We start from the raw sequence: 21,805 nt of genomic DNA on the forward strand, positions 1-21,805 counted from the left end.
ACCGCGCCCTCCCGCTGCTGAGACCCCACGCGAGTCCACCGTGGCCTCCCCAAACCTGGTGCCCCGCTGGGCTCCCCTCTATCTCCCTTGCTATCGGACGTTGGAAGGGGGAGTTTTGCTGTATCCACTCTCCAGTTAACAGGCACCCGCCTTCCAAAAGCCAGCACGCTGATTTTCGCTGCCCCGGGCCCCTCGACGACCCGGGTCACCCATATTTCCAATCTCGATATCCCCAACCTCCTCCCCAATTCCAGTGTCCCATCCCCGATTCCACTTCCAGTGGCCCAAGACCCCTTATGTTACGACCACCCCAGGGTTTCTGAGGTCCCGCCCTCGAGCCGGAGACCCCGCCCCGGGCTCGCCATCTGGAGAGCGCGGGAGGAAGGAAGGATACAGACCCAGGCGTTCACCCCACCTCCACCCCCGCCCCCGCCATCCCGGCCAGATAAAGGAGCCGAGTCCAAGAGGGGAGAGAGACCCCGCCCCCCTGAGAGGAGAAGCCGCAGCCCCTGCAGGACGGGGGTAAGAACGACAGACCGAGGGAGCCAGACTCCTGGGTCCCAGAAAAGGGTTGCCGATGGTAGGAAGACTGAGGCCCACTACTTGGGCTAAACTAGGAGTCCGGGATTAGACAGTAGTGGAATTCCGTGGTTCGGAGAGGGAGCCTGGGTTGGGATCTGGAGGGGTGTGGACCGCAGGCCGTCTGGGGTGCCCGGGCAGGTCGGACACCCGAGATTCAGGCGCGCGGTGAAGCCGAGGGGAGCGGGGTGCTGCACGCGCACGGGCAGTCGACCCGAGGGCGCTGCGGGCCGGATCCCCCACGCTGGCCGTCGACGCCGCGGCGTGGGGGCATGCACCCCGCGCAAGCACTGTGGAGTCTAGGGGGGGCAAGCGAGCGCCGATGAGCTGGGGGCGGAAAGAACTAGATGGATCACGCGAGGCTGCGCGAGCCGGGCGGGGGGCTCGGCCCTGGCTGCACGTCAGCAGAAGGGGCGAACTGCGGAGGGAAGGCGTCTGAGCACCGCCTGGGTCCCTGAGCCCTTTCCTGGGCACCGGCAGGCCTGGGTCGCGATGGGTTCCACCGCCACCCCCGAGGGCGCGCTGGGCTACGTCCGCGAGTTCACTCGCCACTCCTCCGACGTGCTCGGCAACCTGAATGAGCTGCGCCTGCGCGGGATCCTCACTGACGTCACGCTGCTGGTTGGCGGGCAACCCCTTCGAGCACACAAGGCGGTTCTTATCGCCTGCAGGTTCGGGGAGTGACTCAGGGGGGTGGGGCGGGACCAAATGGGAAACGGGTGGTGTCCTAAGGTCTTTGGGAGGGGATCCGAGGCCAAGCCTTCCAGAAGCAGGAGGCTGAGCGTGGAGCGTCGGGGAATTGAGGGGACAATGGGGAGGACGTGGGGCTTTCTACAGCGTGGCGTGTCCTCCGTGGGCTCCCCAGGTCCTAATGTAGCCTCTCTGCCCTCTCTCCAGTGGCTTCTTCTATTCAATTTTCCGAGGCCGCGCAGGCGTGGGGGTGGACGTGCTCTCCCTGCCCGGGGGCCCCGAAGCGGGGGGCTTCGCCCCTCTCCTGGATTTCATGTACACTTCACGCCTACGCCTCTCTCCCGCCACTGCACCGGCTGTCCTCGCAGCCGCCACATACTTGCAGATGGAACACGTGGTCCAGGCATGCCACCGCTTCATCCAGGCCAGGTGAGGGAGCCCCAGCTCGGTGTCCTCCGTTGGGTGAGGCGGCATCCCAGGTGTCAAGGGTGGAGGCCAAGATTAGGAAAGAGCACTAACATCCCCCTCGCACTTTTCCCAGCTACGAACCTCTGGGCATCTCCCTACGGCCTTTGGAGGCAGAACCCCCCACGCCCCCAACGGCCCCCCCACCAGGCAGCCCCAGGCGCTCCGAAGGGCATCCAGACCCACCTACCGAGTCTCGCAGCTGCAGTCAAGGCCCCCCCAGCCCAGGCAGCCCAGACCCCAAGGCCTGCAACTGGAAAAAGTACAAGTTCATCGTGCTAAACTCTCAGGCCTCCCAAGCAGGGAGCCTGGCCGGGGAGAGGAGTTCTGGTCAACTTTGTCCCCAAGCCAGGCTCCCCAGCGGAGATGAGGCTTCCAGCAGCGGCGGCAGCGGCAATGAAGAAGGACCCATTCCTGGTCCCCAGAACAGGTACAGACCCTGGACCCTCAAGAATTTGCGGAGGCCAGCCTCAGCTAGGAGGCAGAGCCATGGCACCTGGGTGGTCAGGAGCAGGGAGTGAGGGGGTGGGACTTTGGCAGCACAATTGGATATGGCTCATTGGTCAGTATTGGTCAGTATTGGCTCACCGCCAGAGGGTAGGCGAGAACCCCTCCATAAAATCTCTCCTAATCCTTTTCTCTGGGCTTGCCACCTGCCTAGGCTCTCTCCACCTGCTGTCACGGGACAATTCAAATGTGGGGCTCCAGTCAATACCCCCCATCTCCTCACAGCCCTGGCTCAAGAGACCACTGGATCACACTCTGGGCGGGCTTGCCCACCACCAGGTAAGAGCCCTTCCTTTTACCTCCTCCCTTGATTTTCTCCCCGGGCTGCTCAAGGCCAGTTTGGACCAAAAGGAAAGGCCTGCCCCAATTACTGCAAATTGGAATCACCTAGGGAGCTTTTAAAACTCCCATTGCCCAGGTCACACCCCATAGATCAGAAAGTCTGGAAGTGGGAGCTAGGAATCAGTATTTTTTTAAAGCTTCCAATGAGCAGCAAAGTTTGGGAACTTCTGGCCTGTTCCCATCAGGGCTGAGTGGTGGGCCCAGGGCTGGGCAGGGCCTCTCCGGCAAGCTGTCGAGCCGAGCAGTGGTCCAAGAGAGGAGAAAGAAACAGAAACTTCACCCAGTAATTGGGGCCTCCACCTACCACCACCACTATTGAAGAGATTAAGAGAGTATTCTGAAGTCAGACAGACATGAAGTCAGATCTTGGCTTGTCCTCTTACTAACCATGTGACCTTGAGTAAGTCAAATGAGCTCCAGAGCCTTAACAGTAAATTGGGGAAAAGGAAAACCCGCTACCAGTGCGGTTTGAGGATTCACTGGAATTGTCATTACCCACCCGCCCTCCCAGGAAGTGAATTTTTCAGCTGCCAGAACTGTGAGGCGGTGGCTGGGTGCTCGTCGGGGCTGGACCCCTTGGCTCCTGGGGATGAGGACAAGCCCTACAAATGTCAGCTCTGCCGGTCTGCCTTCCGCTACAAAGGCAACCTGGCCAGTCACCGCACGGTGCACACAGGTAAGGGGGGAGAGGGCCCTGGCCTTCGTGCCAGCGGGCGTCCTAGGACGAAGTCCCTGACCTCCCGGCCTCCCTGCCTCCAGGGGAGAAGCCCTACCACTGTTCCATCTGCGGAGCCCGCTTTAACCGGCCGGCCAACCTGAAAACGCACAGCCGCATCCATTCGGGAGAGAAGCCCTACAAGTGTGAGACGTGCGGCTCGCGCTTCGTGCAGGTACCGAGCGCGTCCCCCAGACGGCTCCAAGGCAAATTTGCCGGAGGGCGGGGCGGGCCGTCGGGGAGGGTTCGGTGCCTCCTAGACGCGCGCTCTGAGGTCCCCCCCGGCCTGCCAGGTAGCGCATCTGCGCGCGCACGTGCTGATCCACACCGGGGAGAAGCCCTATCCTTGCCCCACCTGCGGCACTCGCTTCCGCCACCTACAGACCCTCAAGAGCCACGTTCGCATCCACACCGGGGAGAAGCCGTACCACGTGAGTACCCGCCCCGGCCTGGCGTTTACCTAGGGGCGGGGCTCGGAGAGGAGCGGGCCGGGGGGGCCCCCGGAGCTCTCCGAAGTGGGCGGAGCCCTGGGAGATAAGGGGCGGGGCCGGGGGCCGGGAAGCGCGCGCGCACCGTCCTCCGGAGGAGGAGCTAGGGATGAAGGGGGCGGGGCCTAGCTCCGCGACCTCTGCCGAGCATCGGGGGAGACGCGGGGACCCGAGAGCTTCTCTTCCGCGGAGAGCCGGGGGTGGCTGTGGAGGGGGCGGGAGCTGACCCGCTGTCCTCCCACAGTGCGACCCCTGCGGCCTGCATTTCCGGCACAAGAGTCAACTACGCCTGCATCTGCGCCAGAAGCACGGAGCTGCTACCAACACCAAAGTGCACTACCACATTTTGGGGGGGCCCTAGCTGGGCGCCGCGCCCAGATCCCACTCGCTTCCCGGAAGCCGGGACAGCTGCGGGCTCACGCCTTGGCTTCCCTGTCGGGCTTGGGCATGGGGAGCGTGCGAGGCCCCTCCGGTGTCAGCAACTGCCACCACCTTAAATTCTCGCTGGGGAGAGCAGGGGTGGCAGATCTCCGCTTGATCTGCCTCTGTTTTGCTGGTCAAAACCTCTTCCCCACAATCCAAATTGTTTCTGAGGAGACAGCCAGCTGGGAGCTGCGGGGGGAGACTGGAGGGAATGGCCCTCCACCTGCAGCTCCCCTCTCATTTGGTTTCTCTGTAAATATAATTTATTGAGGCCTGTGGGTAGCACCAGGGCCTTCATTCTACCGCATTTCCCACGTGCACAAGTGTGATCAAACGTGGCCTGAAGCATAGTGTGTGGGGTCAGCTCTGCGGGCAGAGATGAGCACTTAGCTGTCTCCTTCGGCTTGACTGTTTTATGTTTATTCTTGTCATAACTTCCATCTTTAGAGTTGTTGTTTCTCCTATCTGTTTGCTTGTCCGTTCATTGAAAGTGGAGAAAGGGTCTCTCTGTGTCCTGTCCCTCCCAATCCTAGGTCTGGAACCTTATTTGTTCTAGGGCAGCTCTGGGGACATGTGGGGTTGTGGAATTGTGTCAGGAACCCTCTTTGGTATTCTGGATATTGTAGGTTCTCTAGCAGGCTAGAACTGCCTATGGACTCTGCTCTGGTTCCAAGACTTGAAGGACCTTTTTTTTTTTTTTGGTGAGCCGGAAATGGAAGTAAGAAGTGCTTCCTGGGAGCCATGGATGTGGGGGCTTTGGCAGTCTTGGAACTTGAGGGATGATTGGAGAGGCTTTCTCTTATGGCCCTCACTGGCCCATGGGTCTGGCCACCTAGGTTGGGCTCCACTGTGTTGATCTGTCATGAGTTGGGCTTTAGTTGAGCCCAGAATCCTGCCACTGGGGCCTGTTCTCAGCACTGGGTTGATCCCTTCCTTATCAGAGATGACGCAACCTTTTCTGATTCTGCCCAGACTCTATGAATGCTATGACCTGTGGGAGAGTTATTAAACTCTATCTTGACTAAGCGATAAAGAGTCATAACCAGTCCTTAACTGTAGAGGTGTCTGGGTTCCAATGTTCCTTGGGGTTCTCTCTACCTGAGACAAGCCCCTTCTTCCTTTAGCGGGTTTTCGGACATCTTCTGGCAAGTGTCCAGATTCCAGAAACTTCTTTGCCTCTAGAAGTCACAGGTGCTTGGTAACTTTCTTACCTTAGAAAAGCTAGGTCTGTGACCTGGGCTTCCTGTCACTGCATTCCTGTCTGGAACCGGTGAATGCACTAGAACCTTCCACAGGGAGAGAAAAGGGGCTGAGTTCCATTCTGGATTTGCTGTAGTTTGGGATTATGATTGGGATTACTGTTGGGATTAGGGATTTCGAAGATTTAAAAGAGTAATTGACTGATGGTCCTTCTAGTTGACCAAGTATCTGGGTAGGATTAAGAGGTTGGTTGAGGGGCACAGTCCCTGTTGTAGGCCGAGTAGGTAGAAAGTTGGGAATGGGGTTGCCTCTTAACTAGATGGGATGTCTGGAATGTGAGATGATACTCTGAAGCCTTGACTTACAGTCCTTCGCCGGCTGCCTTGGGAGCTGTTTGATTGTGGGGTATGGGTGGAGGGTGAGGAGCACTTTGAATTTGTGGGGTGGGGCTTCCTCAAGATAGGTCAGGACTAATTGCTGCCGCTTGAGGACAGGTGAGAAAGCAACTTTTATCATTCCCTCTTCCTCCCCACTGCAGAACTGAAGTAGGGAGAGAAAGCAGAAGAGATATGAGAAGGAACCATGATTTTTTTTTTTTTTTTTTTTTTTTGCCAGTTGGATGGGCAGGTGAAGGGCACCTAGGGGTGGCAATGTTAGATCTTGCAAGATCAGAATCTTGGAATAAAGAAGCCTCTCTGTGCTGCCTGCTGTGTCCAGGGTTCTTGCTGGGAGGATCTGGGAACAGGGTGAAACGGGGGGGCGGGAAGAATGAGGGTTCGTTCCTCCTAGATTCTGTCTTGTATTCTGTGCCCATTCGCCCGCCCCATCCCATCAGACACTTTAAATGGCGCTTGTTCTCCCCTTCCCTGCCCTTGCCTTCCTGCTCATTGTGTAGGAACCTGTGACTTCATGAAGTTTGTCCGGAGCCACCTGCATCCTGCTGCTCTGAAGTCACTTCCTGCCCGAGGAGCGGAGGCAGCAGGGAGAAACCAGGAGGCCACTAATAATACCAAGAGGCTGGGGGATGCATCTGTGCTGGGGATCTTAATGCTTGGGACACCCCCTACCACCACCGCCACTACCACCACCAAGGAAAATGGATAGGACTTGGGTCCCCTGAGGATAGTAGGGCGTGCAGGTGGCAGTGAGAAGGTGAAGCATGTGGTTAGAGCCAACAGGCCAACTGCACCCCTCCCCCAGCAATGGTGCCTTAGAATCTATCCAGTGCCCAGGGCATGCTTCTCTCCCACCCTTTCCCTGTCCTGTGTGTGTCCTGGGTGTGCAGCTCTGTTCTGCCACGGGCAGAGGGTCACAATTCTGTTCGGTTACCTCCCTTTTGGACTTAAATTCCTCATCTGTGAAATAAGGCCATTAATGTAGCCTGCAGTTCCTGCCTACATTTACAGTTTGTGGTTGTGTTTCTCCATCTTAAAACTTATGACCTAGATTAGAAATATCTCTAAGTAAAACAAGAAACAAAGAACTTAAACTAAAACTTCCCTCCCCTCCCACTGCTACAGCTTATGCCCTGCCGAAAATGAGACCAGCTAATATTACTTATCCCTGGGCACCTGTCAGGTCCTAAACTAAGCATTCTTTTTTTTTTTAAGATTTTATTTATTTATTTGACAGAGAGAGACACAGTAAGAGAGGGAACACAAGCAGGAGGAGTGAGAGAGGAAGAAGCAGGCTTCCTATGGAGCAGGGAGCCGATGTGGCTCGATGTGGGGCTCAACACCAGGACCCTGGAATCACGACCTGAGCCAAAGGCAGATGCTTAACGACTGAGCCACCCAGGCACCCTTAAACTGAGCATTCTTGTGCACAGCGCTTCTAATTCGATTCCCCTGACAACCCTCAAAAGTAGGTATTATTATCCCCAATTCACAGTTAGGAAAACCAACTGAGAGATTCAATGTCTTAGTGATCCTATATACAGCCACATCAATTGCCACGCCTTGGCATATTTCCCATCAGCCAAAGTTTTGATTCCACTTAACAAAATGAAGTTTGGGGGGTATGATTATTTTTATTTCCCACATATAAAATTATAGGGCTCAATATGCATTTTTAAAATTACACAGCCCCGGGGCACCTGGGTGGCTCCGCTTGTTAAGCCTTGGACTCTTCATTTCAGCTCAGGTCATGATCTCAGGGTCTTGAGATCAAGACCCGTGTCAGACTCCACACTCAGCAAGGAGCCTGCTTAAGACTCTATCTGCCCCCACCCCCCCCCACCCGACCTGGCGCTCATAGGTACACTATCTCTCTAAACAAACAAACAAACAAACAAAAAACAGCTTCCTCCCTGCCCCACCCCCCACTTGTCACTTGTCTGGGTATGAGGCCTTGAGCCCAAGTTGCAAGGTCAGGGTCCTGGGGAGCAGGAATTTTAATGAAGAAACAGAAAGCCAAGCCATTAGTGTTATATAAGGTGGAGAGACTGGATACTGGTTGGAAAGGAGGGGCTGACCGCTGGGTGATAAGAGCTCGGCTCTTTCGTCAACCCCATCAGGAGATCAAAACCTATTAGGAAAGAGTAAAACCAGAGGGTGGAGGAAAAGGATTCAGCCCCACCGAGGAAGGGGGGGTAGATGGTGCTGGGGAGGCCCTGAGTGCGCTCACGGCCGCCCTTCCTCTCCCGAGTTATTTTTGGTCTCTGTGACTTGTAGATTTCCTGTTAGTGAGGACAGAAGCGACAGGAACTGAGTCGCCACTGCAGACACGGACGCCAGCAGTCCAACAGTCCGTTCCCCTGGTCTCTTCCTCGGCCCCTGAGCCCCTCCGGGATCCAGGCATCTGGATTCTAGTGTACTCAGGCGCTAGGGCAGGTATTTCCCTTTGAGTCTCGGCGCAGAACCCCTACGCTCACCACGACCTGACCTTGCCACTGGGCCCCTCATTCAGCAAGCGGGGTCTTCCTCTCCTGAACCGGTTTACCCACCACCCAGCCCCAGGAACTCCCTACGTGAGGGTCTTGGTGCGGGAATCTGGACTGATTGGCCGGTTAGGTGGACGGGAGACGCAACATTCTCCGGGTAGGTCCCTACGTCACGTGGGGCCCAACGAGTCGGCCTCCTGCGGTCCCCTCCTGACGCATGCGCCCCACTCACTGTCCCGGTCCAGAACCGAGCTCTAAGCCCCGCGCTGCCCTCCTGGCTCCACCCCCGGCTCAGGAGTCCCGCTTCCCCACCCGCCAGCCGTGGACAGGGATGACGGCCAGGATGGGCAGGTAGCTGACACTTGCCGTGATAAGAAGGATAACCCACACCGAGACTGGCGCGTCGCAGGGCGGGGGCCCAAACCCAGGGCCGCCTCCGGGCTCCAGGCTAAACGTCGGGGCCCCGCCCTGACCCGTCCCGCCCAGGCCTCGACCCGCCGCGGCCTGCCCGCGGAGCCACGCCCCCGGGAACGCCTCGCGCGGAGGCCGCCCGCTCTCCCCACCTAGGTCGCCGGGCGGGGGACAGGCGCCCCACGCAGCGTCCCTGCCTCCCGGCCTCGTCGGTGCGTTCCCCTGCAACAGCAGTCTGCCCTCCGCCGCGCGGCGGGGCGGCTCGGTGGGCGGAGGCGGAGGGTCCCGCGCCCTGCTCCCGCCGGGGCTGCGCGGAGTGGCTGCAGCCCTGTGCGCCCGCCGATGGCGCAGAGGGCCGAGCCCCCCGACGGGGGCTGGGGGTGGATGGTGGTGCTCTCCGCGTTCTTCCAGTCGGCGCTGGTGTTCGGGGTGCTCCGCTCCTTCGGCGTCTTCTTCGTGGAACTGGTGGCGGCGTTTGAAGAGCAGGCGGCGCGGGTCTCCTGGATCGCCTCCATAGGGATCGCGGTGCAGCAGTTTGGGAGTGAGTGCCGCGCCCGGGTCCGGCGGCCCGCCACCCTCCCTCGGAAGGGAAGGGGCATGCGGGGACGCTGGGGAGGAAAGGGCGGGGCTGGGGAGGATACTGGCCAAAGGCGCCGGAGAATCTCTCGCACTACTGCCTTCCTCTTTCTCAGGTCCTGTGGGCAGCGCCCTGAGCACGAAGTACGGGCCCAGGCCCGTGGTGATGGCCGGGGGCATCTTGGCTGCGTCAGGGATGCTGCTCGCCTCCCTTGCTACCTCCTTGACCCACCTGTACCTCAGTATTGGGCTGCTCTCAGGTGAGGCCCTGGACAAGGGTGGGAGACTTTCACCTTCTTCCTGCCCCTTCCGGGAGGCTTAAGGAGGAGCCCACGGAAAGTTTTGGCTAGCACCTGTGCCCAGGAGGGAAGGAAGTCTTAAGAGCGATGACTAAAGTGATCAACGTGGTGCAGGGATATTGAGGAATTCAGAGATGCCGAGGCCCGAATGTGCAAGCCCAGGGCTGGTGGGGCTGGAGCGTCGAAGCAAGAATTACCATGAAGTTGTGCCAGGCACCGCAGCTTCGAAATAGATACCGTCACCCGGTTTATAGACAGATGAAGAAAGGCTCTCGAAGCTTATTTAACTTGGCAGAGGGAGATCGCAGGGCCAGAAGTGGTACAGCCCGGGCCTAACTTCCAAAGTTCGGATCTAGTTACTGTACACACAGTATTTCTAAGCCTCTGCGGGGTCCCATCAGGTCTATTACCCTCGTCTTGCAAATGAGGAGACCGAGGCTGGGAGAGGAGATAAAATACACAGGGTCATACAGCTCGAAACAAGGCCTGTGCCACGTTCTGTGGCTGGGCAGTGGTGGGATTACCAGGTGCCCTGGGCGCCCTAAGAGTCCCCCAACCCCTATTTCTTCCTTTTTGACAGGCTCTGGCTGGGCCTTGACCTTCACTCCAACCATGGCTTGCCTGTCCCGTTACTTCTCTCGACGGCGATCCCTGGCCACGGGCCTGGCCCTGACCGGCGTGGGCCTCTCTTCCTTCGCCTTTGCCCCACTTTTCCAATGGCTGGTCAGCCGCTATGCCTGGCGGGGGGCCCTGCTGCTGGTGTCTGCCCTCTCCCTCCACCTGGTAGCCTGCGGCGCTCTCCTCCGTCCACTGTCCCTGAGGGAGGACCCTGTCATGGGAGGCCCTGGGACCCAGCTCACCTCCCTCCTGCATCACGGCCCCTTCCTCCGTTACACTGCTGCCCTCACGCTGATCAACACCGGCTACTTCATTCCCTACGTGCACCTGATGGCCCACCTCCAGGACGTGGGTTGGGACCCACTGTCTGCTGCCTTCCTACTCTCGGTCGTGGCTATTTCTGACCTCGTGGGACGTGTGGCTTCTGGGTGGCTAGCAGATGCAGTCCCAGGACCTGTGGCACGACTCCTGATGCTCTGGACTACCCTGACTGGGGTGTCACTGTCCCTGTTCCCCATGGCTCGCGCTCCCACGGCCCTGACGGCTCTGGCCGTGGCCTATGGCTTCACATCAGGGGCCCTGACCCCGGTGGCCTTCTCCATGTTGCCTGAACTGGTGGGGACTGGAAGGATATACTGTGGCCTGGGCCTAGTACAGATGGTCGAGAGCATCGGGGGGCTGCTGGGGGCTCCTCTGTCAGGTAAGGGGGATTGGGTTTCCTGGGGGGGGTTCACGGCTGCCATGTCATGCAATTTGGGGAGGGGACTAATAATTACATTATAGTGTACGTGAATATTGCCCTCTGGAATGGCACAGAACACAGCCTGCATGGCCAATCGTAGCAGACCCGAAGTGGGTCCGTGGGGCAAGGAAATGGGGGCTGTGGAAAGACTCGGAGGAGTTATGAGGACCCCTTAGCAGGGTATCTACAGGTTGGGTGTGCAGAGGACCTGGCTGGACTCAGCCAGATGTAGCCTGCAGGTGTCTGGCCTTTGCCTTGGCCTACTGGGCCGCAGGCCAGGTGTCTGAGCTGTCGGGTCAAAGTTCTCCACGGCCCAGATGCCAAAACCTTCAGACCCTTAACTTTCTCCTCTTAACTATTAACTGAAAGTGTAGACGGAGGGCCACGGTTGAAATTACCCTCTGGAAATTACCTGTGGAAACCTTGGGGACGCCAGAGTTCTCGAGCTTATCCAATCCTGCCTAGTGAGTTCAAACTCTTCCGAGACGATGGGCTAAGGATTACATTCTTCCCTTCATCAGGCTAAGGAACTGGGTCACCCACATGTGTTCTTCTTCTCTCTTGGACTTAGGCTACTTCCGGGATGTGACAGGCAACTACACAGTTTCTTTCGTAGTGGCTGGGGCCTTCCTCCTTGCAGGGAGTGGCATCCTCATCACTCTGCCTCACTTCTGCTCCTCGGCCTCCACCTCCACCTCCAAGCCCCGGGACCTGGTCACAGAGGCAGCGGATACCAAAGTCTCTCTGACCAAGGAAGGGCTGGGAGAGGACTGAACTGCAAAAAGGGGCTGTCAGGCCCAGAGAGCTAGAGCTTGGCAGCTCCAGATCTTCTCCTCCTGGCCGGTCCTGGTGCCCACAGAACCACAGTGCCTTAAGCATCTTGAACTGCCTCCCCCCAGGGCAGGCCTGGGGGGGGGGGCGGATCCTGTGCTGCGTGCGCCAACCCCTGGTATTTTGTCGAGGACTCTTATCTCTTCTTTGCTCCCACAACCTTTTCCAAAGGATCCAGCCTGCTCCCCTGAGCTGTGAGTCAGCTGTGAAAACCAAAGGCCAAGAGACTTAATGTGTTTTACATGTGATCTCTAGTGTCTACCAACTTCCTTCTCTGCAGGCAGATGTTGGGGAAAGGGGGATGCCCTTTTGAGATATAAGGAAACTAGATAATCGTCAGAATCTCCAAAAGAGCTGGGGCCCATATGCTTGGGTTGGCTGAATGGGCTCGTGGCTAGGAAGCGGAGGGGAGGTACCCCCTTTAACCATGGACTCTGCTGTCTGGACCGCAGTCCCTCCGTCTGGCCCACTATCCCCTGTGACTTAGAAGACAGTAGTGGGGACACAGGGTGGGGGTGTCTCGGGAAGGGGAGCTAAAGCTAAAGGTGAGAGCTGAAGTCTGGTCCAGCATTTCCCTCAGGCCAGTGGAAGGAGCCTGAAATGCAGGGAAGAGTTAGCTGGGGGGGGCTGGGGGGGCCCCCTCCTGAGCCCCCACCCCCAACACACTGAAGCTGACAGGCAGGCAACTTCTCAGAGTTCACCTGTTTTGTTTTTATTGTTTTTTGAGAGAGAGAAAAGGAGAGTGATGGTGGAAGAGGGGCAGAGGGAGAGGGGGAGAGGGAGAGAGGGAGGGAGAGAGAGAGAGAGAGAGCGTGCGAGAATCTTAACCAGGCTCCATGCCCAGGGGGACCCTGAGATCCTGACCTGAGCCAACATCAAGAGTCAGAGGCTTAACTGATTGAGCCACCCAGGCGCCCCCTTGACTATCTTACGGAGAAAGAATGTTTTCAGCCTCTTAGATTAGCGAACAGTTGGAGCTTGCAGGAAACTGGATAGAAATTCTTTACTGGGGGAGTGGCTCAAACTAATGGTCAACAAGCAGTGTCCAGAGTGGGTTGAGGGCCTCCAGGGGAAAGCAGGGCAACTTGAGGAGCGGGGAGCAGCTCGCCCCTCTTGGGGGGAGGGGTGGCCGGCCGGGAGGCTGGGCGGCAGGAGGGCAGCGCCCCAGGCAGCCCCATGTAGACGAAGCTGCCAGAGAGGATGAAAGAGCCGCAGGTGAGGAAGGAGGCCGTGAAATCTCCCGTCTCGTCCCTTAGGAAGCCTGTGAGGAAGGGGAAAGGAATTTAGGGGCCTGGGGTCCAGGGGTAGAGGATGGTTGCGAGCGGATGTGTTCGCTCAGGCCCTTACCTGAGAGGGGAGGGCCCAGAAGCCCCCCAAGGCTCATCAGCATCATCACCAGCCCGGTGGCCTGGACGACACCTCCGACGCCCACTAGCCCCGGGAGCACACCGAAAACCAAGGGCGCGTAACTTCCGGCGCTGAGCCCGTAGGCCCCAGCCGCCGCCAGCAGGGGCCCCCCGCAGCCCTCCCGGCTCCCCACCAAGGGCACCAGTCCCACGGCCAGCAGCCCCAGGCCGGTCAGAGCCCCGAACACCGCCAGCAGCCGCGAGAGGGGCACCCAGCCCTGGTCCGCCAGCCACCCGCTGATCAGCCGCGCGCCCGCATCCCCCACCGCAGCCACCGCCACCACCAGCGCTGCCCCATACCCGCCCAGGCCCTTGTCTAAAGCGTGAGGAGCCAAGTGCACGTAGGGGACGAAGTACCCGCCCCCCACCAGGGCTGTGCCCAGAGCAAAAACTAAGAAGGCCCGGCGCGCGAAGAGATCCAGGCCGAGGGCAGCTAAGGGCCCGCGGGGTAGGGCCGGCGGGTCGCCAGGGAGCACCAGGGGTCGCAGCAGGGCGCCACAGGGGGCGAGGTGGAGGGTAATGGCGCCGAGGAGGAGCAGGGCGCCCCGCCAGCCGAAAGTATCGAGGAGGAGCTGCAGGGTGGGCGCCAGGAGCAGCGAGGAGGCCCCGTTGCCCGTGAGGGCCAGCCCCACGGCCAAGACTCGACGGCGGGAGAAGTAACGGGACAGGGTCCCAAGGGCCGGGGCGAACACCAGGGCCCAGCCAGAGCCTGCGGACGGACAGGACCGGGTGAGGACGGGGACCTGGGATGCCCGCCCCAGAGATCCCAGCCCTGCTCCTCGCAGGAGGCCCCGCCCCTTGGGCCTCCAGCCCGCAAGAAGCGCCCCTCGCCAACATCACCCCTTAAGGACCCGGGTATCCCTCTCCCCTCACCAGCAAGGACGCCCAGGCCAAGGTAGAGGTGCAGCAGACTGCGGGCGAATGCCGAGAAGACGAAGCCCAGCGAGGTGAGGATGCCCCCAACCATCACCACTGGGCGCGCCCCCCAGCGGGTGCTCAGGGCGCTGCCCACTGGGCCTGGAAGGGGGCGGAGTCAACGGAAGACACGCCTCTGCGCCCCCAAACTTGGTCCAGCACTTCTCCTTGGCGGCTTGCCAGGCCTAAAACTTCTCCCCCAGCCTAATAGCTCCTCCCCTTGACCTCAAGACCCTCTCTTTTCTAGGACTCGGGCGCCCTTTTCCAGGTTGTCTGATCATCAGGTGGGTCCTCCATCACTACACAGACACTCCGCCAATCCACCCCGGTTCCCGCCTCCCACCTTGGGGTCCCCCCCTCACTGGCTGCCTGCTGCACCGCCAGGGCCAGGGCGCTGACCCACGCAGTGTCCTGAGTGCTTCGGTCAAAGTGCTCCGCGAGGTCAGGCAGGGCAAGGCCCAAGGAGCGTAACAGCCCGTAGGAGAGCCCATTCACCGCGAAGGCTGCGGCCGCCACCACCCAGCCCCAGCCCCCGTCCGGGGGTCCGGGCGGCTTGGGGGTCATCGTCTGGGGAAGGGGGAACACACCACGTCCGTGCCTCCTCGAGGGTCCTGGGCATCCCCGAGATCCAGGTTCTGGCTGCTGGCCTAGGGTGGGCACGTCACCCGGAGCACGGCAGGGCGGGGCGGAGGGAATGGGAGCTAGGCCTGGGGATACATCCCCAGGGCCCGCGCGAGCTCCCGGGACCGGGTGACAGCCGGATCCCCCGGGCCTGGGACTCCCCCTCCCACACACTCCCCTTCCCCCTTACCCGACCTCTCCGGGCGGTGGGGGGAGGGGAAGGGCGAGGAGCAGCTCGGCCAGGTGTTCTCCCCGCTTCCTGCGCGGGCAGGGCCCCAGAGGGGAGCGAGCGCCGAGTTGGAGCCCCACCTGGACCGGCTCTCTAGGTAAACAGAAATCACCACTGGGGGCCTGAGCTCACCTGGGACGCGGGGGTGCGGAGGGCGGGGGGGGGGGGGAGTTGACACCGTCAGCCAATCGGCCGAGCCGCGGTGAGGCCAGACGCTGAGTCCCACGGGATTGAATTATCCACACACCCTCCCCCCAGCCCCCGCGGAGGGAGCGGCGAGAATGAAGGCGGCCCCGCCCGGCTCAAGCCCACGCACCTGCCGCCCGCCGCTCTCGGAGGAGAGGCGTGGATTGCGATCCCCAGCAAACCCAGGGCCCCTAGGCAACACTTGGAAATAGGAGTGATCCCCCAAGGCCTGCCGCGATGAGTACTTTTGTTCTCTGGGAACTTTGCTGGGGGACCAGGCAATTCTCGTACATCAAATCACTGACCTCCACTGAGTGGTTGTTCCTTGCTCAACAATAGCAGGCCCTCAAGAGCGGAGCGGAGAAAGAGGACTCCCTCGTTAGGAGGAGCTGTGATGTGCCAGGCACTCGACCCATGCCACCTGCCCACAAGAAACCGCTGAAGAAGGTGTCATGCCCTTTTTTTTACAGATGAAGTCACTGGAGAGTAGAGGGGTTAGGTGCCTTGTCCCCAAAGCACCCAGCTTAAAGATGGTGGAAATGTTTGAATTTGGATCTGTCCAGCTGCAGAAGCTACAGGGAGAAGCGACCTGAGACTGACATAGACTACACCCCAGTGGGGGCACTGGCCGGGGTCCAGTTTGAGCCTCACTGACCTGCAAGGGTCCCTGGGATCAGAACCGCCAAAGACTTAGATCTGGAGTTTTAATCCGAGAATTGAACCCCGGCACTGATTTCTTGGAAAATTTGATTTAAAAGGATCCTTTCCACATTAGTACCATTGCTTCACTTGAGCTATTTGAATCAAGAGATGTGTTCTTTGGTTTAACGATTACACAATATCAGAAAATTTGGCCCTGTACAGCGTGGAGCCGGTGTCAACCCAGAGCCACACGGTGGCAGTGTTTCCTAGTCGTTGAGAAAGTATCTACAAATCCGAGGAAAACAACCCCATTTCTCTACTTTGGATATCAGGCCTTTCACCAGGGAAGGAACCCTCCCTCCCCATTCCATCTCCCTCCCCTCTGTCCTGCGCCCTTCCGTGGGCGTCAGCCAAAAGCGCCTCACCTGCTCCAAGGGCGTGCCTAGCTTTTTCTCACTCCTGAATTTGTGCATCTGCTGTCCCCTCTCCTTGAAATGTCCTGGATGGGGAACAGGCGTCCTTGAAGGTGGACAGTCCTGCCACGGACACCCTAGTAAGGTGGTCTCACTGGTTTCCCCACCCTGGGCTGCTGTTGTGGGAGACAGCTGGCAGGTGAAGCCCAGCAGATCCTCAGCCACTGGGGGTAGAACAGGAAGCCTACTTCGGGAACTGGCTGCTGAGGACTCTGAGGCAAGCAGAGCCCTGCCCCCCAACCTGAAACAAATCACACCCTCTCCACGGTGGAGTAACATGCTTCATGCAGCCAAAGAGGAGACTGGGCCCCCTGGGTCTGGGAATTGGACAAAGCGATGCTGAGCACCTTTAGAGGATACTTATGAACCCACAGTCTTCTGTCCCAGGCTCTGGGACCGGGGTGATTGGTCATCAAAGGGCACGGTCCTCTTCTACATCATGTTCTGTATATTCATAGCCAAAAGGACCATCACTATACATCTTTTGCTCATGGAGTTAACACAGCATTGAGGCTGGGAGAATGGACGCCCAAGCTAGACTCTGGGTTTGACTCCCAGCTCTACCACTTATCCGCTGTAGGACTGTGAGCAAGTTACACGCCTCAGCTTCCTCATCTCTACAATGGGGCTCATAATAGTAGCCACCTGGTAGGGTTGGTATGAGGATGCAGTGAGTCGCTGTGTAGACACACGTGTGAGTACGGGACCTAGCGCAGTGCCTGCAATGTGATGTGTGTCGGCCCCTTTGCTGCAGTTGTTGGAGGACCCTGGCTAGACCCTCCAGTGCCGCCGCCCTCTCCCCACCTGGCCACTTCTATTACTGCCTCGATGGCAAAGAACCCCATGGGTCTGGTGAGTTCTCGGCAGAACTACACGGGTTATGGGGCGCCTGGGTGGCTCAGTTGTTAGACGTCTGCCTTCGGCTCAGGTCATGGTCCCAGGGTCCTGGGATCGAGCCCCGCATCGGGCTCCCTGCTCCGCGGGAAGCCTGCTTCTCTCTCTCCCACTCCCCCTGCTTGTGTTCCCTCTCTCGCTGTGTCTCTCTCTCTGTCAAATGAATAAAATCTTTAAAAAAAAAACAAAACTACACGGGTTATGAGATGTGAATGGTGACAAAAAGAGGTGACGTGAGTTTTTTTTTTCTTTATGGTGAGTGGTTTTCTTAGCATTTTCCAAAGTTTGTGAGAAAATGCTTTCTCCCTATCTCGACTCTAAAAAGAAAAAAGAAAGGAGTCAAATTAAATTTTGTTCATTCGCTCCTTCGTACAAAATATTTATAGACACCTAACCATGCCAGATTATATGCTTAGTGCTGGGGATACAACTATGAGTGATCCAGTCTCTCCCCTCCAAGCCCCCACATTCAAATTAGGGAAAAGGTGAAATGCAGAGAGCCCAACACAAGGAGAGGGACACAGACACGACAGGGTGCTCCATGGGAGGAGCTGACTCATTCCGCGCTCGGGCCTGCTGGGAAGGCTTCACAGGAGAGGAGCCCTTTACGCAGGGTCTTGAAGGATGAGTAGGAGTTTGCCAGATGGTTGCGTGGGCAGGGGCATTCCAGGCAAAGGGAGAAGCTTGTGGAAAATCACAAAGGCACGAACCAGCTTGGCATATTCTTTATTGTTTGGGGAGCTGCAAATAGCAGCTCTGTGGAGATGAGAGAGCATATAGGAGGATCGCACAGGGCAGAGGTCTTGAAGGCCAGACTAAGGAATTTAGATGTTTCCCCGGAGACTGATGCTTCTCAAAAATTTCCACTGATGTAGCATTCACTAGTATTCAGTAATATTTGGCACTAAACAGACAATGAGGACTCACACCAGTCAGAGGGGCAGGAGAGTCTGGGGTTAGACACCTTTTCTTGATATGGGAAATTTCTTTGAAACATCTTATTGTACATTGAAAATTCATGTGGAGGGGCGCCTGGGTGGCTCAGATGGTTAAGCGTCTGCCTTCGGCTCAGGTCATGATCTCAGGGTCCTGGGATCGAGTCCAGCATTGGGCTCCCTGCTTGGCGGGGAGCCTGCTTCTCCCTCTCCCACTCCCCCTGCTTGTGCTTTCTTGCTCTCTCTGTCAAATAAATAAATAAAATCTTTTTTAAAAAAGAGAGAAAGAAAATTCATGTGGAAGTTTGCATCCTACTTCATTCTACTTCATAATCTTTTAAGTTTCATTTTTTAAGTAATCTCTGTACCCAACATGGGGCTCAAACTCACGACCCCGAGATCAAGAGTCGCAGGTGCTTCCCACTGAGCCAGCCAGGCACCCCTCTACTTCATAATGCGTAGGAAAACCACACTTTAAATAACTAAATAAATTATTTCCGTTTTTCTGCCCAGGTCCCCACTGGTGGTGGTGGGGGGGAAGTCCCCCTGCCAGAAGTCATGCCCCGCCCCCAGCCACTGTGGATCTGCAGTGGATGCCCCCCCTGCCCACCTCACCCCCCTTGGAGCCTTCTCAGCCTGCAGGGACATCATCCATCTTGGTCTTCTGTCCCTCGTCCCCACGTAGCCCTGCAGGTGGGACCTTGCGTGACTGATCTCTGGGGAAAACTGGCTGAGACAGGACTGAGCCAGAGAATTATGGACTGAGCAGACCCAGGGCCTGGTGCTCCACGGGATGTGGTGGGATCGTAAGGAGCGGTTCCAGTGGACAAGACCCGTAGTGCCTGCCCATATGGAGAAAGTCCCAGGAGCAGATGCTGGGCCAGGTCAGGTCTTTAGGGAGATCCAAAGAGAGGGTCAAGGTCTGTACATAATTTGCTTTGGGGACCATGGGGTCTGCGAGTGTGTCTGTGTCTGTGCACTCTAAAACTGCTTTGGGATTTTCTCATGGGAATGCCTGCAGGAGGCTCTCAGCGGAGAGGTCCTGAGCTGGGCCCAGCCATTCCCGGGGTCCACCTGCTGGGGGGTGGGGGGCCCTCTGCAGAAGGTAGGTGGGAGAGATGGGGAGAGGCAAAGAAACATAGCTCTACTTGAGGTACACAAAAAGAGGAGGCTTTCTGGAGTTTGGCCCAGCTGACCTTGGGCGTCTATGTGCCCAATAAGGGGGACTCTTACCCCTCACCCCAAAAATCTCCTCCCTCTTCAGCTCACCCAGAGACCAGGCTTTGGGAAGTCGGCATAGACCTCAAGGGCCAGACCCAGGGCCTGGAAAAGTGGAAGGAAACAGGGCACAAAGGTTGGGATGTGTGGTTTGGGGCCAGGGAAGCCCAGCTGCTGAGATGCTCTGGGAAGGGGGTAGGTAGGCATCCAGGGAAAGGCACTCACTCAGGACAGTGGGGCTCACTGTGTGAAGGGCACAAGTCTGCATATGAATGGAGAACCAGCCAGGTCCCTTGAACCGTGGGGGGGGGGGGGGCGGGGCAGGGGGAGGCGGGGGGGGGGGGTGGGGTGGGCTGGGACTCGGTAAGGAATTTGCTGAGTCTGCGGCTGGGGCAGCCTGGTGACAGGGTCACAGGGCTGAGGCTGGAGCCAGGACCTGGGCCAGGCTGCACTGGCCTGGGAGTCCCACCCCACCCCTACTCCCCACTTATTCCCCCTACCACGTTTGCCTCCTGTGCCTCTTCCAGGCCCTCTGCCACCACCCCCACCTCCCCACACCACTTCCCAAGGTCTGCAGCATCTGGCTCCTGGATCTCTCCAGACAGCCCAGTTTCCAAGGACAGGATCAGGATGGCGGGAGCACCCAGCTAAAGGCTTTGAGCCTGGTCTGTGTGTCTAAATACCCAAATGTGTCTGATCTGGCATTTTCTGGTTCTGGGACGTTGGCTAACATCTGTGTCAAACTTCTGAATTACAGGCTGCGAGCACCAACTGTGACTTAAGGAGAGAAATGATTGATGACAGGATACTAAGTAGTCTCAGAATTACCCAAGAGGCTAGAGAACTGGTTTTGGCAGAACACGGGCCTGCCATGGGCCTCAGTGAGTTGCCAAGACCACTGTTGTCACTACCAGATGCTAGACACGGCTTCTGGCTCTCTGCTGCCGCTGGGTCTGGAAACTGCTGGTGCTGCTAGAATGTTCTCTGCCTCACTCACCACAAGTTCCAGATTCAGGGCCAAGGTCCATGCTCCTGACCGCCTGAACCCCAGTCATGGGCTTTCATCCTGGCTGGAAGGGACACCGGGAGAGAGAGCACCTGGGGCATTCAGCGTCCACAGGTAGATGGATTCTTCCTCCCATAAAAAGGAACGAGGGACATGTCAATCCTATCTCAACAAAGCATAGAACAACTGTAGGTTCCCCTCCATTCTGTTTCCTTTCATTCTTCTGGCCACAGGCAGCCACGGCTGCATCTCCCCCTCCCCCCACCCCCAACCCCCGGTCCAATGTCTTCTCCAGCTCCCTGTGCACCTCCTGGCTTGATTTGGGAGGGCGGGTCGCACCAGAAAGGGCCAGGGGTGAGGCCTGTCATTTCCCCTCTGCAGTAACCCAACCTCTTAGCTACCTACCCCTGCATTTGCTGGACCCACTGTCTGCCTTCCCAGCCCCAGCCTGGGACCTTGCCTCTGACTTAAAGGATTCAGCCTCTTAGGGGACTCAGCTGACAACCCCTGGATCTGCCCTCGGGCTACCGGGATCCCGGAATCTGCTTCCCAAATGAGCACTGGCAAGGGGGACCAAAGCCAAGGGGGGAGGAGACAGGGAGTCAGAAAACAGGTTTTCCCGCCCCCACCGGGATGTAACTCAGACTTCCTGGAGCGTGTCATGTGTCAGGCAGAGTCTGGGGGGCCAAGTAAGCAGAGGGGGCCTGTTTCCTTTCCCCCAGAAAGAGCTCCTTGTGCGCACACTGGGAGGAGTGGGTGGGCAAGTCCCAAAGCTGCCGGGAGGGTCTGGGACCCTGAGAGGCCCTGAAGCCACACGACCTCTAGTTATCTGTGCACAGGATGGGTCTTTCCCTTCCGTGTCTGGGCCTCCAACAGAGCTTGGATTTTGGGTCCCAGTCTCTGCCCCACCCACACTCCAGAGTCCTCTTGCCTCTGCAAAGCCCTCTCCAGCCTCTCTCTACTTTCAAAGTATTTCCAGTCCTCAGCAGTCTCTCTCCCTAAGGATCCCTTCCCTCTATCCCATCAGGCAAGCAGCTTTACCCAATTTTCTTCTTGAGCCTCAAGTCTGGTCTTACCTCTCTTTCCTGATTTACAACCAGAACCTCTCGCAGTGGGACAGATCCTAGTTTGAAGCACATCTGTGAGTCTCATAGCCCCCGTCTATTTGAACAGGATGGTGGTGGGAACTGACCCAGAGGGAGGTCACATCTGGTTGGGCCAACAGAGGTGAAGGCAAGGCCTCGGGCATCTGGTCAACCAGCTGCCTAGCAGAGGCATCCTGATTTATGGGTTATGAGCCTACCCCCTCCTGGATCCAGAGATCTGGGAGGTGGGAAGTTGGTGCCGAGGACTTAGGTGCAGATGTTTTGGGGACAGTGGCCAGCGAATGCTGAGAGCAGTGAGCAGCAGTGTAGAGTAAGATTGGAGCCTGAGCTCCATGGTATGTAAAGCCTGGCTGTTCTTAGGTGGCTTGTGGTTTCTGGGTTTATTTCCCTGTTGTCCTTGAGGAGAG

The 21,805-nt window shown here is 58.1% G+C and overlaps 3 protein-coding genes and 1 long non-coding RNA gene across 13 annotated transcripts; 3 read left to right on the plus strand and 1 right to left on the minus strand.

The window, feature by feature from the left end:
• The first annotated feature begins 388 nt into the window (after nt 1-388).
• Nucleotides 389-7,101, plus strand: BCL6B (BCL6B transcription repressor). 2 transcript variants are annotated; one of them, XR_003525283.2, is made up of 10 exons: nt 389-522; nt 1,060-1,250; nt 1,477-1,698; nt 1,811-2,164; nt 2,396-2,520; nt 3,095-3,259; nt 3,343-3,473; nt 3,592-3,729; nt 4,031-6,561; nt 7,042-7,101. XR_003525283.2 is itself a non-coding variant. In XM_027625818.2 (9 exons), the coding sequence occupies exons 2-9, from the start codon at nt 1,072-1,074 to the stop codon at nt 4,145-4,147; spliced, it is 1,431 nt and encodes a 476-aa protein (XP_027481619.1). In that variant the 5' UTR covers nt 389-522; nt 1,060-1,071; the 3' UTR covers nt 4,148-7,008. The 2 variants fall into 2 exon arrangements, 1 of the variants encoding a protein (XP_027481619.1); XM_027625818.2 differs by lacking the exon at nt 7,042-7,101 and having other exon boundaries at nt 4,031-7,008.
• Nucleotides 7,092-12,546, plus strand: SLC16A13 (solute carrier family 16 member 13). 8 transcript variants are annotated; one of them, XM_027625823.2, is made up of 7 exons: nt 7,092-7,272; nt 8,082-8,447; nt 8,536-8,641; nt 9,113-9,242; nt 9,394-9,537; nt 10,157-10,894; nt 11,508-12,546. In XM_027625823.2, the coding sequence occupies exons 5-7, from the start codon at nt 9,444-9,446 to the stop codon at nt 11,708-11,710; spliced, it is 1,035 nt and encodes a 344-aa protein (XP_027481624.1). In that variant the 5' UTR covers nt 7,092-7,272; nt 8,082-8,447; nt 8,536-8,641; nt 9,113-9,242; nt 9,394-9,443; the 3' UTR covers nt 11,711-12,546. The 8 variants fall into 8 exon arrangements, with proteins under 8 accessions (XP_027481624.1, XP_027481626.1, XP_035580483.1 ...); XM_027625825.2 differs by having other exon boundaries at nt 8,082-8,240; XM_035724590.1 differs by having other exon boundaries at nt 8,082-8,641.
• Nucleotides 12,547-12,563: 17 nt separating this feature from the next.
• On the minus strand, nt 12,564-15,131 carry SLC16A11 (solute carrier family 16 member 11). Of its 2 annotated transcripts, none has more exons than XM_027625820.2 (5): nt 14,900-15,131; nt 14,451-14,735; nt 14,047-14,190; nt 13,115-13,882; nt 12,564-13,028 (listed from the first exon to the last, which is right to left on the minus strand). In XM_027625820.2, exons 2-5 carry the CDS (start codon nt 14,650-14,652, stop codon nt 12,799-12,801), a joined length of 1,344 nt encoding a protein of 447 aa, XP_027481621.2. In that variant the 5' UTR covers nt 14,653-14,735; nt 14,900-15,131; the 3' UTR covers nt 12,564-12,798. The 2 variants fall into 2 exon arrangements, with proteins under 2 accessions (XP_027481621.2, XP_027481620.2); XM_027625819.2 differs by having other exon boundaries at nt 14,451-14,655; nt 14,900-15,028.
• Nucleotides 13,761-17,236, plus strand: LOC113939550. Its single transcript, XR_003525284.2, has 4 exons — nt 13,761-13,902; nt 14,050-14,120; nt 14,336-14,372; nt 15,197-17,236. It is a non-coding gene; the product is annotated as an uncharacterized LOC113939550 (long non-coding RNA).
• Nucleotides 17,237-21,805: the final 4,569 nt, after the last annotated feature.

This window comes from Zalophus californianus, chromosome 16 (genome assembly GCF_009762305.2).
Source record: "Zalophus californianus isolate mZalCal1 chromosome 16, mZalCal1.pri.v2, whole genome shotgun sequence".
In the NCBI taxonomy this organism is placed as follows: Eukaryota; Metazoa; Chordata; class Mammalia; order Carnivora; family Otariidae; genus Zalophus; species Zalophus californianus.

Excerpts from the sequence above, each read along its gene's own strand:
- SLC16A11 (XM_027625820.2), bottom strand. The coding sequence starts at position 14,652 with ATGACCCCCAAGCCGCCCGGACCCCCGGACGGGGGCTGGGGCTGGGTG. Across the intron at positions 14,191-14,450 it reads GGCGGTGCAGCAGGCAGCCA|GCCCAGTGGGCAGCGCCCTG; the intron begins GTGAGGGGGGGA and ends GCCCCCTTCCAG. Across the intron at positions 13,029-13,114 it reads TCTGGGCCCTCCCCTCTCAG|GCTTCCTAAGGGACGAGACG; the intron begins GTAAGGGCCTGA and ends CCTTCCTCACAG.
- SLC16A13 (XM_035724589.1), top strand. The coding sequence starts at position 9,044 with ATGGCGCAGAGGGCCGAGCCCCCCGACGGGGGCTGGGGGTGGATGGTG. Across the intron at positions 9,243-9,393 it reads CGCGGTGCAGCAGTTTGGGA|GTCCTGTGGGCAGCGCCCTG; the intron begins GTGAGTGCCGCG and ends CCTCTTTCTCAG. Across the intron at positions 10,895-11,507 it reads GCTGGGGGCTCCTCTGTCAG|GCTACTTCCGGGATGTGACA; the intron begins GTAAGGGGGATT and ends TCTTGGACTTAG.
- BCL6B (XM_027625818.2), top strand. The coding sequence starts at position 1,072 with ATGGGTTCCACCGCCACCCCCGAGGGCGCGCTGGGCTACGTCCGCGAG. Across the intron at positions 2,165-2,395 it reads ATTCCTGGTCCCCAGAACAG|GCTCTCTCCACCTGCTGTCA; the intron begins GTACAGACCCTG and ends CCACCTGCCTAG. Across the intron at positions 2,521-3,094 it reads GCGGGCTTGCCCACCACCAG|GAAGTGAATTTTTCAGCTGC; the intron begins GTAAGAGCCCTT and ends CCGCCCTCCCAG.